The following is a 17,230-nucleotide window of genomic DNA, read 5'->3' as shown; positions in this document are numbered from 1 at the left end:
TTGACATATTTTGCAGATAACAGAGCAATCATGTTCATTATCATTCAAGGAAAGTCCCTATATTGGATTGGTTGTTATATTTTCTCTGTTTTTTTCATTCACTCACAACTTGGTTTAGCAAATTGACAGCTTTGCAATCTGGTTTTTTCTGGTTATAAAAAACTATTATGTTTACAACCTTGGATACAAGATTTTGAAAATAGCTAAAACTAATGTTGTGTTTATATATCCATTTAGACTAAACAGAGAATTCCTCTTTCCAAAACAACAATTGGATTAGGAAGATGTAAGTGGATTAACATTTCGTTAAACTTAAATAAGTTTCAAAATTGCACTAAACGTAATTAGGGGGTAACTATGAAAAACTCTGTAATACGTGTTAATATTTACTCTTCTTTTCTTATTATTTTATGTAGTTTTTTTTTTTCTTTTTCCTTTTCATGTATAGAAACAGTTTATGCCTTGACTTGATCAAGGGTGGGTGCTGGTAATGCATCGGTGTTGTAATTAATAAAGAGATCCTTTAAAAAATATTAAAGAAAAGACAAAAAGTGTCATACACAAGTAAAAAAAAAAAGTGTGACACACGCGTGCTTTTAGAGTTGAAACAGGGAAAGCTGAAGTATGTATGGTATATACTCACATTTCGCAGCATTCGAAGTCAAAGGATTAACAGTGAAAAAGGCTGCTACAAATTTAATGGCCATGTCACTTTTATTTTATGAGCAAAGGCTGCTACATACTTAGTGTATTTGTTGCTATAATGTTTTTAGAAATATTTTTTTATTTTTAAAATGGTTGTGAATGTTTTTGAAGGTAGTTTATTTTTCAACTTCATTCGACATATTATATGATTGGACAGCACAAAATCCAGGCATTTGGTAAGCGCCATTTATGTATGTGAATGCGTTATTTAGGAGAGGAAACTAAACTCTGATATAACTGGTCTTCAACAGCTATTGGTATAAATAATTTGACACTCGAATTATATGGACAAAACATTAGGTGCTTTCATTTTTCAAAAAGAAATGACCTGGTGAGATCTTTAACTTCAATAATGAAGTATCACAAAAAGTAAAATAAGAAAAGAGAGGCAATTATTTACCAAGAAAAGACAATTGTCACCGCCAACCAGAGACCCCATATAACGCCAGGAATGAAACCATGGCTACTCCTTACATGTACTCACTTTAGGCCAAAACCTAAACATCAAACGGGCCAAGCTCTACACCACTATACTCTTCCCTACTTCATTAGAACTCGTCCTATCTGCTTCCATATTTATACATTCTTCCAAATTAACCTCACTTCTCTAAAATTTTGTTCTCTTCTCCACTATCACCTAATACCCTACAAACCTCCATTCACAAGATTTCCTTACGTTTTATATTCATTCAAAGTATCAATTATTGGTGTGAGTCAAATCTTTTGCTCCCGTGTTGGCCACCACCGCTAGCAATATGCATGGAACTACCCTCTTCTTTCTTTGTTTGTAGTGTCTTAGATTTCCTTGGTATGCACTTTGCCCGCACCACTTCTCCTTCCTGCTCCACCATCTCTAACCGGGAACCGCTGCAAGGAACAAAGGCCACAGACAAAACCACATTATTCATAAAACCATTTGTCACTGTCATGATCATAAAGGAAGCTTTTAATCATGGCATCTACCAACATGTTGTCACATCGTTAGAAAATTTTAATCGCTTTTAAGATAGAAAAAGTTATTATGCTCTTCAATAACACACCTAATTTCCAGTACATGGTTGATTAATGATAGTATAAGCAGTAGTCAGCAATTAATCAAAACAGAGCATAATTCTTCTGTTTTGATTTCGTACTACTAGAATAGTGTTAGTTGACAAACTTGCAAGTTAATTAATGAAAAACTAATGATCAGCTCTCTGGGTGCTTAAAATTAGACCCCACATGCATGCAGAAGCTGACAAATAGAGTGACACCAAAACAAAATAAGGAGTATGAGTAATTGCATCATTAACTAAAATTTAAGTGGTGTACAATTAATTCATTGTACATACTGTGTACGAGATGGAACAGGACAGACACGCCACTGTCAAGCATCAACATCTTATGTGACTGTACAGAACCAATTAAACTAGCTACTCGTTTGTGTAAATTGAACTTTTTTCGCAAACAAATGTTAAATCATATGACACTTGGAACAATATCTTAAAAAGTTTTGAGCATGACATGACTATGACTACGTTTGCTTTCATTTTCGGGTATAAATAAGTAGGAGGAAGGGGTGCCCAGGCCACATGATGAAGAAGTAGAATGGACAACATCCGGTGACAGAGGAAGTTAAAACCCCACCTTGTTCTGACAATAATACATATGATCTACAAAAATTTGAAATCGTAAGACATGTAGTTTAATTCAGAATTTCTTAAATAACTAATAATGTTGTGTGCTTACTAAGTATTAAGATTACGTGACGCGTGCCATATAATCTAAATGCTTACCAAGTAAAATTTTAAAGAAAACTGCAGACATAAAATAACCCTGTAAACGGAAATTATAGTATTATAATGAAAAATTAAGACAAACCAACAAGAAATTGCTTCTTAATCTCTTAATCAAGATCTCAGGTTATTAAAAAATAATATTTATTATTAGGGGGAAAAGAAAAAGAAAGCCATAATGTGGTGTTTTCTAAGAGAAACGAAAAAGGTTAAAAAAAAGTTAACTTTTACAAAAGAAAATAGTTTTTGTTTTCACTTTTTACAATTCAAATTTTAAACTTTCTATTCTTCTCTATTCTCTTTTTCTCATTCTATGCAGAGAGTTAGAGCGTATGAACCCAAGGAACACAAATTGAAAAACATAAAAAAAAAAAAAGAGAAATCTATACAGACAGAAAATTATGTAATAATAAATAAACAAAGAAAAATAGAATAAAATAAATAGCAACATGGGAGAAAAGTTAGGTCTCTATTATAATAATCTGACCAACACAATTGTGTAATAAAATATTTTACGTTTTCAACTCGAACAACAAAATCTGACCTACTTGTCTCGAATAACAAATTTTTTAAATGTCTTCAATCTCAAGATGCTTTCTATGTCCTAGGAGCACATTACACATGCTTAACCACAACTTTTTATTTAACCTATGAAGCAGAAACCGTATGAATGTCAATGCCCACATTCTCCAACGTTGCTAATTACAAGGCACACGCAGGGGCATGGAATTTACAAAAGTCACCTTAAAACAATGGTTATATAAATAAATGTAGGAATCGAAAAATAAAAAATAAAACATGTACCCTAAACTAAACCCCAAATAATAAATAGTGTTCTTCTAATAGAAATTATTAAGTATTAATCAACCAAAACTAGCAAAAAACTTTGTCTGTGTAATTCAGTCAACAAGTTTACTAAAAGAGATTTGATTATTTGAAATGGAAAATGTAGCATACCTATCTGCATTGTAAGAAGAAGACCTCTTCAAAGCAGGGGTTTCCACTTTCTTGGTCTCGATCAAGCTTCCGCTAAAATATTCTTTATCTTCCAACCTTAACCTGCTCAAATCCGGAATTTCCATCGATATCCCTGTCTCCTTTCCCACGTGATTCCCTGCTTCACGGGGCATCCTGGACTTGTAGTGCCCAACCAACGAGAACCCTTGATCTTTCACTGCGTTAACCCCACACTCCTTAAAAGACACAGCGCCGCACGATAACAACTGCAACAAAACGGACGACGCTCTCATCCTCCCACTAGGACAGCTCTCCACCGTCAGATTCTCCTTCTCCGATTCCGAAGACCGCAATCCGAGCCGTCCATCTGCCTTCATCAGCGTCTCCAGCGTCTCAGGGCTCGAATCCGACGGTGGAGGCGATATCTCGTCCCTGCTTAGCTCCGTAGAATGATTATTGTTATTATCACAAGTCACGTGCGAAACCCTCTCCCCTTCCATTCCCGCGTCAATTCCATCATTCTTCTCATGAATCTCTTCCGCCTCTTCCTCCCTCGCCGCCCTCCTCCGCCTCCGCTTCTCCTCCGTCTGAGTGGCCGCGTCAGCACCGATTCTCCCAGCCGAGTCACCGAACGATTCGGATTTATAAACACGGTACTCGTTCAAATCGATAGAACTCCAGGACTGGTTCCGCCGCCTCGTGATCACCACAGGCGAACCGGACTCCTCCTCCGATTTGTTAACACTCGTAACGCCGGCGACACTGTGCTCAACAATCTCCGATCCTTTGAGAATGTAGTCCTGCCCCTGCGTCGGGTAGATGAAATCGTTCTCCGACAAATCGTGCCAAACGAAGCCGTTTTTGTAGCTCCTGAATCAACACCACACCACCGTTAATTAAACCAGATAAAACAAGAATAAAAACTAAATTTAAATTAGTTTAAAGAAAACTATAAAAAAACGGTACCGTTTGGAGGACCAAGAGTACATAGCGGGCATGGCTTTCCCTCGGAGGACGTTCAAGCGGTTGATGACGTCTTTGAGGTAAAGTCCTTGAGGTGAAGAGAGAGGAACCTCCATGAAATGAGGGTGTTCCAGTTGGCCGTTTCGGGAGAGGTAGTAGACGACGGAGACTTTTCTGGGAGTTTTGGGCTTGGGCTCGGCCCAAACCTTGGTTCTCTCTGGACTGGTTTCTCTGTCAGTCCATTTCTTCTGAAGTTGAAGCTCCGTCGTTATCCTTCCCCTGGAACTCGAACTCAGCGACATTTCTCTTCGCTGCAAAACCTCGATGGAAGGCGAGTTGTTGCAGAGTGCAGGAACAGAGAGCAATGAGAACGAAAGCGAAAGAGCGCAGCAGAGAGAAGGAGGGAAAAAAAGGACAACACAAAAGCAGCGTTAGAATTTTAATTTTGAAGAGGATGGGAAAATTGCGTGGGTTTTTAAGAGGGAGGGAGAGAGAGAATTCAAAATGTGGATGCGAAAGACAACAGCTACCAAACAAGGAATGGCTGTTTGGGATTCAGTACTGCCAGACCTGTGACCGTGACAGTAGAATTCTCTTTAGTTTATTGCTTCAACGCGCAGAAAAAAGCAGAACGCCGTCGTAACGGCTTTTTGTTTGTTCCTTCCCTCTTTTTACTGCCACCAACTCCAAATTAATTACAATTTTAGAAATCGAGTAGTTTAAATATTTTTTGAGTCACTTTTCAAGGATAAATTGTAATGAAATTTTACATTTTATCATTGCAGAAATTATAATTTACACCTTCCTTCCATATGCATCCTCTTTGTCGTTTTACCAAACTCTGACCCAAGTAAATTTACGGAATATCTATTTCACAGCAGGTAATAGAAGCCAAAAGATACGAAAATTCAGACGATTCAACTTTTATCTGAAAATTCAAAATTCCGACTTCAACTCTTTGCATTGAATGCTTGAGTTGAATGATGTTTGTACTGCCACTCTTCTATTATTATCATTATTATTACACACTATATCTTGCATGCAGGTTTTGTTGTCAATAAAAAGATCAACTTTTTGTGGTCCCAAACCTTTTATAAAAAACCATAGGCAAAAGTCTACGTTCATTTACTCTTTCTTCTTATTCTTTTCCACGAATTTTCAACAACTTTTCATTTGAAAAATTCAAATGTTTTTAGGTTGACCGCCGAGACACGTACACTATATGTTCACCTAACTTTGACTCCATGGAGTAATGATGTCGCGGTTCTCCCACGGCATCATTGGGGTTTACTCAAACCTAGAAAATTTTGGGATTAATTAATTTAGGGTTTGCAAGAGTGGGTCCCATACCAGGTGGCGTTTATTTATGGGATGAATGCGATCGTTGACCATGTCCCCAGATTCCCAATGCGATCGTTGACCATGTCCCCAGATTCCCAATGCGATCTCTCCAATCTCCAACATTGGACAATTCAATGTTGTGATTTAAGTATAAGAAAATGCGAAGACCCCACGGTGGTGGTGGTGGTGGTGGTTGATTTGGGAGGAAGACAAGAGTGTGAATTTGATGAACAGAAGAGTGTGTGAATAAATGGGAATTGGTCGGTTGGTCCAATATATCGGCACAAGCGTCCAATGGTGTGAACATAGTGATTGAAGAGCACATGCATTGGCTCTTGGATGAGGGTTTCAAAGTCCATAGCCATAACCCAGTATTGGCCCCATTCTCATATGGTTTTACACTGCCACAACTATATATAACATCTTTTGATTATCTTAGAATAATGAACCTAAATGGCTACCGCATGTGGTCGCAGTTATAGTATCGCAGATATGCTATGGATTTTCGTGTTATAAAAATGGTGATGTTGCGGTGACGATTGTGGCTTGTCATTTAAATAATAATTGGACAAGAAGGATGTAGTGAGAGAACATGGATGGAGATCACGTGAATTGCACATGCCATGATGAATGATTTGGGTAGAGAGAAGAGAATGAGTGTGATGGAAATCGAAAGAAGCTGAGACAATTGTTTCGAAAAAAGGAGAATTGGGTGATGATGAGAATGACTTTTCGAGGTTCTCAGATACTCAACAATCTAATTTTTGCGATACAGTATTGGTGTATATGTTGGTCCATTCGTTGCAATATAAGAACTGTTTTTTATATTTTTTTATTTTATTTTAAGACAATGTAACTTGTTTAACATATCAATTATAAGGTCTATTATTTAAGAATGTTTATAATCGTTTAGAGAAAAAGACAAGATTATGCAGTGTGTATGTGAGGATTTTATTGGTATATAAATTATAATGTTTTGGGAAAAAAAAATGGACTTCGTCGGTTGGTGAGATAAAATGTAGGCGAATAATATTTTATAGAATATAATAAACTTATTTTACACGATGGTGTTTTTAAAAAGAGAGTCAACATACTTAAAAGGGTGTTTTTTATTTTAAAAAAAGAGTTTGTATGAAATTCGTTATTTTATATTACAATATCTCATGTCGTATGAGATCTACCAAAAAAAAAATCATGTGAAGAGAGAGAGAGCATTTCTCTATATTTTTGTCGAGAATTTAATATTCTATTAGACTTTTGAATGTTTTTATTTTTCTCAGAAACAAATGCTAAAGTAATTGGATCAAAGCTTACTCACACTTTGGGCTGCTTAAAACAAAATATGGAAAGTTTCTTCCTGCACCTCCGAATGTTGATCCTGCATCCTATATAAAATACTTCTCATTTTATCTTTTATTTATTTATTGTGCAATTCAAAAGCAAAAAAATATCTTTGAATTATATAGCCTGAAAGTCAAAAATAACTTCCAGAAGATAGAGAGGATTAAGAATAAAAATATAAAAGTTATTTAACCTTTATATTGTATAATCTGAAAAAATAACTTTCAACTTCTAGATTCACCATTTGAAGGCCTTTTTAGAGAAAAGAATTACTTTAACATTGTATAATTGAATGGGATAAAATGAGATTTTTCTTTACATGGATTGTAGAAAAAAAATGTATGAAGATAAAAAAAAGAAGAAAAAAAGCTGAACGTACTATGCCCAGTGGCCCATGTTCTCGTCCAAGTATGTCTCATAATACTTCATTTTCATCTTTATAACAAAACAAAAATTCTTAAAATGTGATAAAAATTAAAGATCAAGTAAACTAAAAGTGATAAGTTTTTATATTATATATTAAATGAAGAACTCATGTGATTGAACACTTAAAATTGAGAAACAAATAATTTTATAAGAAAAAAAATAATAAATAAAGATATTTAAAAGGAGTAAAAATATTCAAAATGTAAGACATCAAAACTATTTCATTTACAATAATTGATAGTAAATAATTTGAATAGCACAATAAGAGAAAAAAATACCTTGAAGATGTAAAAAAGTTTTATGAATATACAAGTCAAACAATTAGAAGAGAGAAAAAGTGTGCATTAAAAAAAAAGATGGGTTCATTTTTCACCTTTAGTATTTTATACAGTAAATTAAAAATGCAGAAAAACTAATTAAAATTCAAAATAAATTTTAAATAAGTAATTTATTTACATGAAATAATAATTGTAGTGATAAATTAAGTTACACACCCAAGAATAATGTAATTACATTGATTTGGAATATCTTCATTTTGTTAGTGGCTTCAATACTAAACAAACAAAAAAATATAATAAGAGTGAAAAATAATATTATTTTTTTAAGAAAATAAAGTGACATATTCGTCAAAATTTAAAAGCATTTAAGTCTTATTTTAATTTTATCTTGTTTAAGTAAAATTTGGAGAGAAAATAGTTTTGTTTCTTTTCCAATACAATTAGAATGGTTTAGGGAAGGTGGATTATAAATTTTAGACTTTAACTACAAAATATCAATTATTAGTGATAAATCCAACTTTTTTTAAACAACAATATATATATATATATATATATATATATATATATATATATATATATATATATATATATATATATATATATATTCAGTCATGACTGATTTTTTTTAAAGGTGCATCACTAACTAATACTGTATATCAGATGCACATTTGTAAAGTAAATAGGAAAGAGATTATACATTTAAAATAAAAATTCACTACTTTTTTTTTTTAGGCTCCAATGAATAGGAATAGCATAAGAAACGATTTTATTACGCTCTCGGATTGTATAAATTTTTTGTTTGTAAAAAGTGAAAGAAAAAAAAAGAGTAATAAATGTAAAGAGCAACGTAATTAAAAGTAAAAGTAAAAATAAAATATATGTAAAGATTGTGATATAGAAAAATAGTATTTAAAGTAAAGAAAGAATTAAAAATTTGGATGTTATTTGCTATGGAAGTGGAAGCATTGTTGTGTCATTGTGGTGGAATTGTAAAGAATAATGATTTGAATGACTTTTTGTTGCTTTAAAAATCTAAGAAGATGAAATCTGCTTTTGCGTTTGTGGGCTGAGTGGAAGTGCTTCTCAGGTATAAATCACTACAAATTGGGCCCATAAAACCTACCAATAATCTGCTTCTCTATTCTTCTCATCCAAGAAATAACTAATATCAATGTTCAACCATTCATCAAAATTGCTTCTTATTACCCATTCATCCAAAAAAAAATATAATGAAAAATGAAGAGAAATAAGAAGAAAACTTGTAAAAGTTAATGAATGATAAAAAATATGATTCATAACTAAAAAAATAACTGAAATAAATTATTAAAATTTAAATAAAAAATATATATTTTTATTATTTTAATTATGTTAATATTTTATGTTTTTCACATACTCCTCTTGCTTTCTTCAAGCACATCCGAAGAGATAATTATATATATCTTTTATTTTTTTTTGCATCGCAACTTTGAAGAATGTGGTTTCCACACATTTTTTTTTGACTATGTTTGTCATCTTTGGAAACAAATACATGATTAGAGTTTTACTCTTTGATTTTTTTCTTTCTAAATTGTTAGAAATCAAAGTATAAGTATGAGTTACATATCAAATAAAAATGAGAAAGTTAAATTAGAAAAAAAACTTGCAAATTTATTCTAAAATTTTAAATTTAAAATACTATCAATTTCTTATATGAAAATATCAAAGTTAAAAAATATGCAACATATATAAAGAAATATTGTATTTTATTATGTATTATTAAGTGATATATGAATCATTTATATACACTAGTCCAATACTTAATTCTCAAGAAAATACATCGGTATCTTCTATAATTAAGTTAAGAAATATTTCATCTATTATTCTATCATATTATCTATGAATGCAAAATCATTCAATTAATGACACTACATACATCATCATCGATAAACTTACTAATGATGTTTGATTTTTGGCATTGTGAAAAGTTGGCATGCATTGCAGTATATTTTTAAAATATGAATTGGTTCCCCTTTAAACTATTAAGATTTGATTTGTTTTTTGGGTGATTAATTTAGGTAGGTACCTCATATATGTGCATGATAAGTTGCGTGCGCTATCCACTAATTAAGAAGAATAGAATATGTTTATTTTTATGCGTTTGTGGTTTCCACTATAAGATCACCATTTGGCAACAAAGAAGCAACAAATTGACATGAGCTTTATCTTCAAATGCATCGCTGACGTTTATTTTCCTTCTTCACTCAACCAATCAATTCCATCAACTTGAAAATCAATAGAATATTACTACTGATTCAATAAGCACGTTGTGTTGTTAAATAATTGAAACACGTTACTTCATCCATTGCAACCAAGTTCATCACGACAACAACAACTAATCATGAACATTCATTAATTTCTCTTTTGTGTCTCTCTACACATACACGCAAACGATACCTTATTCGAATATGACCTTACGAACAACAAAACTATCAAACTTAATCATAATTATACTTTATGGCCTATCATCATTCCTAGCCAGACCATTGGTCAAGCGGTTCAAAGATAAGCGGCCGAAGGCCATCCGCTATAGGCGGATGATTCCTTGAGTTGTTGATGTGTCAATCTCTCTGGAGTGATTTAAGGGAGCTTGCGACCGAACGGTCACGCCGATCATTCCAATTGAACTTTGTTGCCATAACAGAGCCATCTTTACGAGGACGCACGACCCTCCGGTCGGACGGCTTCACCAAAACTAAATCAGTAAGTTAGAAGTGAATTAAAGTAATACAAGTCAATAATCAAGTTTAGAAAGCAATTGAACCATGATTAATAAAACCTAATCACAGACCCATGTCAAAAACTATAAATTACAACATTAATTGCACTTACCCGAACGAACTTGAACTGACTTAAGTATCAGAGGCCTTATGTACCCCCAATCGTTTGGACAACTGAACGGATGAAAGCGAGAAGAAATCGAACGGGAGAAAGAACAAGAGATCGAACGGTGGAAAGTTGTACAAAAGGACTTAAGAACAATTTGACTGTTGAAAATAGCTGCTTGATCCCTATATCCGAAACAATAATCATGATGAGAAAAAAAAGTGAAATAAGACTTAAAATAATATAATATAGTAGTAAAAGATGAATCTTTTAATTCTAACTTAATAATCTTAAACCATTAAAGTGAAAATTATATTTATATTTATTTACTATAAATTTATTTTATGTCTGATTAACGTAGAATGTCAAATATATAAAACAGATATTATATAGAACTGGTGAACAACCTTTCCTTGGCACAGTGTAGTGTGTTATAAATCACTGATTTCATTGTATGTATTTTGAATACTTATGCAAAATACTTTGATATCTTGTTAAATTAACATATGGCATTGATGATATTGATGATGATAGAGTTTTAAATGTAAGAAGTTATGAAAGAAAAATTGGATCTATGCATATCACATTAGTGAAAAAGTCACAATAAATTTAATAAGTTTTTGCATGACAAACTAGAAAAATCTATTAAAAATATGTGTTGTTATTGATATATTTACGTTTGTTTCAATTAGAGATGCCATAAACTTTGAGAGATTAGATAACTTTTACATTTATAGGATTGTCATGAGTTATATACTTTATAATCATTAATATATATATATATATATATATATATATATATATATATATATATATATATTATAAATTTGTAAAAAAAATAGACCATTAATAGAGACATATTTCTTTTATGCTATTTTTATGATATTAAAACTTGGAATCTTATTTAAGTTACCTTTATCATTATACTCTGATCAGAATAATTTTGTATAGTTCAACTAATGCTTAAGCACAAGTGAAAGTTGAAAAATCTTTTATAAACAAACAAATACCTCTTAAGTGGTACAATTAGGCCTATTGCATTTATTTTTTATTTCGCTCTTCTTATCATATCATATATTATATAAATCTCTCAATTTTTTTTTTCTCTGGAAATATATTACGTTTTGATGTACCTTTTTAATATCAATATCATGAATAATTTTTCGATTTGTTATGAATTAAAGAATCAATTTTGTAAATCACTGATTACTAAGTCATTTTAAGTAATTACTACTGCTTAGAATAGTTGGACTTTGGATTGAAGTTTACACGATAGCTTTTTATTTTCAAAGTAAAAACACTTGAATTTGATGTTGAATATTTTAATTTATAACCCCTTTTTTTGTTTACACTTGCCTAGAATTTGTCTAAAACAACACAAGATATTAGTCAGATAATTTTTATTATATATATATATATTTTTTTTTTCAATTACATATTATGATAAGTTTAATATTTGTTAGCTGAGTGCTAAAAAAAATTATATTATTCTAATAACAATCATTTTACTTTAATAACAAATTATGAAATAAAATGAACCGATGAAAACTATTTAATTATATATGTAAAAAAAATAACTTTAATTTATACTTGTAAAAAAAACAAAACAAAAGGGAAGTCAAAAGTTAGCATTTGTTGAAGAAAATTATAAAGGATTGAGATAGCAGTGAATGATAGATTTCTTGCACACTGTTCTTTCTTGGTCATCTGAATTAACTTCTACTTCTTTTGTGTACTTTTATTTGATAAAACTATACAGTTTCCCTTTTTTCTTTTCAATAGTTTATCATAGGATTACAAATTCACAATTTATAAAGATAATTTTTTTTATTAAATATTCTTTTTAAAAAGAGACTAAATATATATTTTGATCTTGAAATTATTGTTAAAAATTATATAACATATATAGACTATAACATGACATTTATGTAATGTTTATTGAAAAAAATATTTTACATTGTTTACATAAAATACAGCTAAATGAGTATATTTTAATTTAAAACTTTAACTAAAGAAAAATAATATCAGATATATATATTTGTTAATTTAATTGAAAAGGGACACGTGGGACCCTTTCATTATCTTGAAATTAAAAGGGTCAAAAGTCCTTGAGAGAGAGAAAGAAGAGGATATAAGGAAGTGGTGTACGCACAAATTGGTGGCATCCACCTCACTACCCAATCTTTTTTCTGGCTATTCTCTCACTCTATTTCTCCACAAACAAACAAACAAACTTCTCTAAAGTAATATCATGTTACCATTTCTGCAGTATTATTAAAATGGAATTTAATTCAAATTTGGAGAAAATAGGTTATGCTATATATGGTGGTGTAAATTTGTTGATCCTCACCACTTAAAGAAAACACCAATAATCATCTATGATTGAATAGTAATAGTTATCAATGATATAAACACTATATTCATTAAATTCTAAAGTCTAGATTAGTCTTATACACATTATATATATATATATATATATATATATATATATATATATATATATATATATATCAGTATAAATAAACTGTAGTATATTATAAAACATATATACCTCAATTTAAATTTAAAATTTTATTATTCAATTATAAAATCAATATATATATATGTCCAACTTCAGCTGGATTACTAGGAGATTTGAATAAATAGTTTTTCTCTCTCTACAATTTAAGCTTTTGCTTTATTTTCACAAATTGGAGAAGTCATGACCTAGAAATTTAATAATTAACATATAAGACCTTCTTTTAGCATAATATTTTTTTTTACAGAATATATAAGGCTTTATTCGTAGTGGCTGTGGATTTTTTATTTTTGGTTTTTAAATACATTTTGTAAAAAGAAAAGTTTAGTGAAGAGGGCGTTAAAATTATATTTTTATTCAATTTCGAAACATTTTTATTTTCATTTTTAAAATTAAAAATATGTTACTAAATTTTAACAAGGTTTAACTTAATTCATCAACTTAGATAAGGTTTGTATTATTTATATTATGTAAATTTATCTTATCTTTCATTAATTTGAAATTTTTAACATATTCTTATGTCCTAATACATATATTTCAAACAAAAAATTAAATACTAATAAATAGTATGATAACGAATGATACAGCAATTGATATATATTTCAAATGTGACACTAAATATTAATAAATAGATAGATAACATATAATACGATGAATCCAAAAAAATAATAAATATCTTATTATAATAGATTTAAAATAATTCCGGTAATATCTTAAAAAAATAAATTTTCTTTAACCTCACTAAAAATGACTTAAGAAATGAGATCTACAGACACTTGTATACTAAAAATTCGTTTTATTATGTGAACATATGAATAGTATATTTATTGTTTAGTTGTAAGAAAAAGTATTCTATTATTTTCTTTTAATGATTATTCTTATATTTTTGTGGTAATGATTCTTTCAAGTGATGCCATATTCCACTTTCCATGTCTATTTATCATGAAGCTCATGGATAGCACTCATCGACTAGAAATGTGTTAAATTCTCGAATCACACAGAAAACCAGTGTCCAATTAGAATCATTTGAGTGTCCTTAATTTAATCTAATCTTCACCTCCACTCAGTTTCCGAATGCGACCAATTTCGGATCTTTCTAGAGAATTATCAACTCCGAATCATGTTTGGCCTAATCACATTATAAGCTCAAAAGTATATATACCATATCGTGATTTTGTCTTAATGTTGTAAATTGGTCGCCAATGATCATATAACATTTTTTTATCATCTATACATTCAGGTAAACTTTTACCCATAAAAGCAATTCTCGACCAATTTAACCCATGAATCAAGTGAAACCAGATGTTTTCCTTTTCCTGAGGTAGACCGGGAGTGGGTAAAAGAACAACATAGAAAAAAAAAAAATGTTTCATTCATTTTATATATCCATGTTGAGACTTTTTATTTTCCCAAAATGGAATATTGAACAACCTAAAGTGGACCGACATGGTTCCAGCCGAAATCCTAAATCATGTTGGCTGCAGGGACACCAACCCAACATTCGGTATTTATTTAGTACAATACCAGAGACAATAATTTTTCATCTGAATTATTAACAAAAGCCTCTCAGATTTTCACTTTGTACTATGAGAGAGTAAAGATCTCGCGCATAAAACATCTCAATGATTTCTTCCCATTCTCCACTTCTAAAGTTTGATTTGTCCAATTCCTCTTTCTCTTATTGGAAAACCAGGGCCTCCTCCTCTTTTCTAAAGTCAAGGAGCGCATCAATTCATCATTTTGAATAAGAAAACACCAACTTGCTTCCTAAAGTCATTTCCCTCCACCCATTCATGTTATCACAGTTCTTCTAAAAATTCTATACCTCACTAACTATTCTTTTTTTTTTCCATTCAAATGGTCACAAATATTTCCAACTTAAAAAAACTTAACCAGTTAACAGTTTTGCTGCAACTTGTTAATCACAACAGTAAAACTCATCATCCAAAACAGTAACTAACTTATGCAAAACTGTGATAGTGAACATGATTGGTGTCAATGGTGCAGATAAAAAGTAATTGAGAAAGTTAGAATGAAAGATTGATGCACTCACTTCCTTTATTATGTTCTTGTCACTGGTGACGTCACCATCCTGAATTGGCCATAGAAAAGTTAATGCGTGCACCACATGAACGGTGGATATGCAGACTTGCTTATTATAAAAATGAACCGAGAGAATTATGAACAGTGGGAAAACCACGTATAAATAGTGGTAGTAGTCTCATAGAATCCGTAAGTTATCAAGTGAAGAGTTATAGAAGAGGAGAAAAAATGGTTCAAGAAGAAATGAGAAGGGGTCCATGGACAGAACAGGAGGATCTGAAACTGGTGTATTTTGTAAACATGTTTGGAGATCGTAGGTGGGACTTTATAGCAAAGGTATCAGGTTTGAAGGTGGAGGGAGACAGTGAATAATAGGTATGAATATTTCAATCTAAGCACCCTTTAACCACGTCACTTTGTTGTAGGTTTGAATAGAACAGGTAAGAGTTGCAGGTTACGGTGGGTTAATTACCTCCACCCTGATCTCAAACGAGGGAAGCTGACATCCCAAGAAGAACACCTCGTCATGGAGCTTCATTCCAAATGGGGAAATAGGTTTGAGAACCATGCAGACATTAAACTATAAGCTACCTCTGCTTATGATCTTATGATCTTTCCTACTCAATACAACACCACCCACCACTCGTGTCTTTCATATTATGTCAATTTTTTTTCACTTTTCACCTTATTTTGTTAATTCGTTACTTGAATTATGTTTCTCACTTTGATGGTTCCTTGCAGATGGTCAAGAATTGCTCGGAAGCTACCAGGGCGCACTGACAATGAGATTAAGAATTTCTGGAGGACTTTCATGAGGAAAAAGAAGGCTCTAGAGAAAAAACGAGCATCACCATCATCATCTTCCGGTTCTCTATCTTCACTCTCCTCAAACAACCATGCTGTGGATGCTGATGATTCACATGCTTCCAAAGAGGTTGGAGAGGAGAGTTTTTACGACACAGGTGGATATGATGACATAATGGGGTTGATCGGTGCTGGAGAAGAGTGTTCTTTGGATGATATATGGAAAGATATTGTTTTGTCAGAAGATAACAATAACAATAACAATATCAATATTCTGCAACAACCTGTGTACGAATTGCACAGTGAAGAGGGTTCAAAGATTTATTCCCCATCATCATGGGAGTACAATTGTTCTCACCCTTTATGGGTGATGGATGATGAAGAAGAAAGCAACAAGATGTTGTTTCCTGCATCAAGTGACCAATACTATTCCTGGTATGAACAAGGGAATGCATTTTTAACTGGCTAACTAGGGATTCCTAATTTTTTTAATCATTATCATGTTGTAACGCTGTCTGTGCCATCTGCAACAATAAGAAGAAGGCTTAACATGTACAGCACAGTATCTTTGAGCTTTCGGCATGTTTTTTCATAGTGTGACACAGCTGTAATGGATCCAATGGAAAGTGTAGTCTATGTGTTTGTGATTTTGCTTTAACCAACATCCAATAGGGGAGGTTGAATGTTCTGAATGTAAAATACACATCAGCACTTTGTTTAAAATGAAGTTTCGATATCTGGTCTGAAACCTATCCATCATTATGCCACTTTCCTTTGAGACATATTAAATTGATATCAGCCACTAACTGCTAATGCGTGAATAATTTATGTGTACCTTTCGAAGCAGAAGAACAGTATCAGATGCACCCGACACACCTTTCGAGCAAGTCAACGTGGCGCATTAGTGAACTTATGGTTCAGCTTTATTACGAAAAAAAACATTTTCCAGAGTTATTAACTTCGTGGGTTAAAATTGTTATGAATTTCAAGTGTATGCTTTTGTTTCTGCTTTTCGTAACAGAAATTGTTGGCGCTAAAATTTGGCGTGCCAACTTCGGGTCGGGTCACCCGGTTAAAAGGGGACGAACTTTATGGGTCTGGGTATACTTCAAATTGTTTCGGAGGAATACTTCTGCAGAAGCCAGAAAAAAATAAGAAAAAACTGAAGGGTCTAAAGAGATTTTTGTGTTTTTTTTTTTTTATGTAACGTTACTTAT

The 17,230-nt window shown here is 31.7% G+C and overlaps 2 protein-coding genes across 4 annotated transcripts; one reads left to right on the top strand and one right to left on the bottom strand.

Annotated features, from left to right (window-relative positions):
* Positions 1–1,118: 1,118 nt before the first annotated feature.
* Positions 1,119–4,956, bottom strand: LOC114170548 (UPSTREAM OF FLC protein (DUF966)). 2 transcript variants are annotated; one of them, XM_028056052.2, is made up of 3 exons: positions 4,404–4,940; positions 3,438–4,307; positions 1,119–1,572 (listed from the first exon to the last, which is right to left on the bottom strand). In XM_028056052.2, the coding sequence occupies exons 1-3, from the start codon at positions 4,700–4,702 to the stop codon at positions 1,407–1,409; spliced, it is 1,335 nt and encodes a 444-aa protein (XP_027911853.2). In that variant the 5' UTR covers positions 4,703–4,940; the 3' UTR covers positions 1,119–1,406. The 2 variants fall into 2 exon arrangements, with proteins under 2 accessions (XP_027911853.2, XP_085525596.1); XM_085669470.1 differs by lacking the exon at positions 1,119–1,572 and adding an exon at positions 1,978–2,357 and having other exon boundaries at positions 4,404–4,956.
* A 10,407-nt stretch (positions 4,957–15,363) lies between these two features.
* On the top strand, positions 15,364–16,761 carry LOC114170581 (transcription factor MYB48-like). 2 transcript variants are annotated; one of them, XM_028056090.2, is made up of 3 exons: positions 15,364–15,552; positions 15,635–15,764; positions 15,951–16,761. In XM_028056090.2, exons 1-3 carry the CDS (start codon positions 15,438–15,440, stop codon positions 16,480–16,482), a joined length of 777 nt encoding a protein of 258 aa, XP_027911891.2. In that variant the 5' UTR covers positions 15,364–15,437; the 3' UTR covers positions 16,483–16,761. The 2 variants fall into 2 exon arrangements, with proteins under 2 accessions (XP_027911891.2, XP_085525635.1); XM_085669509.1 differs by having other exon boundaries at positions 15,395–15,545.
* The last annotated feature ends 469 nt before the right edge of the window (positions 16,762–17,230 follow it).

This window comes from Vigna unguiculata, chromosome 11 (genome assembly GCF_037176805.1).
Source record: "Vigna unguiculata cultivar grain cowpea cultivar isolate G323 ecotype 2 chromosome 11, ASM3717680v1, whole genome shotgun sequence".
In the NCBI taxonomy this organism is placed as follows: Eukaryota; Viridiplantae; Streptophyta; class Magnoliopsida; order Fabales; family Fabaceae; genus Vigna; species Vigna unguiculata.
The sequence above is the reverse complement of the archived record's forward strand: the minus strand, read 5'-3'. Positions and strand labels throughout refer to the sequence as shown.

Coding starts and splice junctions, on each gene's coding strand:
- LOC114170581 (XM_028056090.2), top strand. CDS start 15,438: ATGGTTCAAGAAGAAATGAGAAGGGGTCCATGGACAGAACAGGAGGAT. Junction 15,553..15,634: donor CTTTATAGCAAAGGTATCAG/GTTTGAAGGTGG, acceptor ACTTTGTTGTAG/GTTTGAATAGAACAGGTAAG. Junction 15,765..15,950: donor CATTCCAAATGGGGAAATAG/GTTTGAGAACCA, acceptor GGTTCCTTGCAG/ATGGTCAAGAATTGCTCGGA.
- LOC114170548 (XM_028056052.2), bottom strand. CDS start 4,702: ATGTCGCTGAGTTCGAGTTCCAGGGGAAGGATAACGACGGAGCTTCAA. Junction 4,308..4,403: donor TACTCTTGGTCCTCCAAACG/GTACCGTTTTTT, acceptor GTGTTGATTCAG/GAGCTACAAAAACGGCTTCG. Junction 1,573..3,437: donor TCTTCTTACAATGCAGATAG/GTATGCTACATT, acceptor TGTTCCTTGCAG/CGGTTCCCGGTTAGAGATGG.